The sequence below is a fragment of the Wasmannia auropunctata genome, unplaced genomic scaffold, assembly GCF_000956235.1.
Source record: "Wasmannia auropunctata unplaced genomic scaffold, wasmannia.A_1.0 LD334450.1, whole genome shotgun sequence".
NCBI lineage: Eukaryota > Metazoa > Arthropoda > Insecta > Hymenoptera > Formicidae > Wasmannia > Wasmannia auropunctata.
Window position 1 is genome coordinate 88,689 of NW_012028440.1, and position 2,278 is coordinate 90,966.

The 2,278-nt window shown below is 35.8% G+C and overlaps 1 protein-coding gene across 1 annotated transcript; it reads left to right on the forward strand.

Annotated features, from left to right (window-relative positions):
- Positions 1-126: 126 nt before the first annotated feature.
- LOC105458671 (translation initiation factor IF-2, mitochondrial-like) lies at positions 127-2,275 on the forward strand (the record flags this gene model as incomplete). The annotated part of the gene is made up of 6 exons (XM_011704162.1): positions 127-495; positions 881-1,019; positions 1,113-1,402; positions 1,504-1,664; positions 1,790-2,016; positions 2,099-2,275. Coding segments are annotated over exons 1-6 (1,152 nt in total), but the record flags the coding sequence as incomplete, so codon positions are not given.
- Between the last annotated feature and the right edge of the window lie 3 nt (positions 2,276-2,278).

Below are 2,278 nucleotides of genomic sequence, written 5' to 3' on the forward strand. Positions count from 1 at the left end.
TACATAAATGTTAAATTATATATATTTATTAAATGAATAAATATATAGTCTACTGACTGTCTACATAGATGACACTTTTACAATAGTTTACGTTGTTTACACGTAAACGTAGAGTATTATATTTTACGCGTAGATGCACAACCCTGTGCACAATCCTGGAATAAAGCCCCAGCAGTTTCTAGAAAAGTGGATTTAGCACGGACACGCACCACAAATTGCATACCCGCGGTGCAAGAAAATGAATGTTGCTATGTAGTTTACATTAGTTCTTCAGGGGGCGTTAGTGCGCAAGGGCATTTTGCGATAACAGGGAGAGGAGGCCGTCAGCCGTCATATCATGGCTGCACTAGTTCACAGTTTATCTTTCTCTTTCTACATTGGAATGAGAAAGATAAGCTCTGAACTAGTTGCAGCCAGTTCAGCTGAAGAGAACAGATCTACTGTAATCGGCGCAAATATGGCTGCTTCCTTGATCGGAACGTGTACGAAATTCAGGTGATTATTTCTTATTTTAAAATTGATTTTAAAGATATTAATGATCAAAGTCGCATCTTCAAGATTTGCTGCGCAGTATGTGTATTTTGTTACGACAGCATTGTGAGAAATTCAAATATACAAAAGAAAAACATAACCTTGCACTGCAGTGCTATTAATTTTCTTAATTCTCTTTAAAATGTATAAATATAGTGACTTGACACTACAAAGGCTTGGAAGCGTTTAATTGACCAATCAGAATAAAAAATTTTATGAATGATCATCAATCGAAAAAAGCTTTAAAGCATTTTTAGCGTTAAGTAAACTACAACCCTTACTCCAATAATTTGTATAAGTTACGTTATAAAAGATATTTTTTCTGTATTAATGTTATTACAATTTGCAGTTTGCTGAGGCAGCCACTTTGTGAAATTGTCAAAGATAATAACGTACGGAAATATATCTTACACAGTTCGTTCCTCACGTGCACGCAATGCCGGCGTTATCATACAACACCACAATATTTCAAGAGCAAGCCAAAGAGGGTAATTGTAGATTTTAAAAATGCCGTTGAATGTTCTATATATGAGCATTTATGTTTTAGATATTATTATATTAAAGTTAAAAATTATTTATAGCAGCTGAATGCTTTCACTCAACTCAAACCAAAAAGACATGTGCCAGTTGTGAATATATGGGCTCGAATGACAGTATCGGAACTGGCAACATCTGCTGAAAGGGATATAAATGATGTCGTAGACGCAATTTCTCTGTGTGATTTAGTGACGCGTTACAATAAAAATACTGTTGTAGAGGATCCGCATGTATTGTATAATGCTGTGCGGAAACTTGGGGCAAAATTCAAAGTGATTCCTAGGCCAGACAGCAATGTGGAAAAGAATACAAAGGACTGCGATGTTGTTAAACGGTATTGATGCTAAAACTAACAATATCAGTTAAATATGGAATAATAAAATATGTTTTGCACATGTTCATACTTTTACATTTCGCACACATTTTATTTACTAGGCCTCCACCGGACGAATCTGTACTGATAAAACGTCGTCCAGTAGTAACAATTATGGGCCATGTCGATCATGGCAAAACTACGTTGCTTGACACGTTACGTAACACGTCGGTTGTGAAAACGGAGTTTGGTGGTATTACTCAACACATTGGAGCTTTCAATGGTAATAAAATAAAATAAAATAAAATGATTATTTATCATATAATTTATCATAATTGAGTGATGAGTTTATATTCATTATATTAGTTGTGTGCATTAATAAATTTTCTCTAAAATCTCGATTAATAGTAACATTGAAAACGGGGGAAACGATCACATTTTTGGACACTCCTGGACATGCTGCTTTTAATATAATGCGAATGAGGGGCGCACAAGTAACTGACATTGTAGTATTGGTAGTAGCGGCAGATGACGGCGTGATGGAGCAAACCGTAGAAAGTATACATATGGCAAAAGCCGCGAATGTTCCGATTATTGTGGCTATTAACAAAATCGACAAACCGGAAGCCGACATTGTACGTGATTTTAATATTTATTTTAATTTTTAGAATTGTTCAAAAATAGATCAATTACATAGCATGTAATGTACGTTTTCAGACAAGAACGCAAAAGATGCTTGCACAACAGGGGATTCAAGTAGAGGCAACGGGCGGGGACGTTCAGAGCGTTAATATATCAGCTTTGCACGGAACCAATCTAGATATCTTGACAGAATCTATAGTATTACAAGCTGAACTCGTGGGATTAAAGGGTGACCCGACAGGGTTAGTCGAAGCT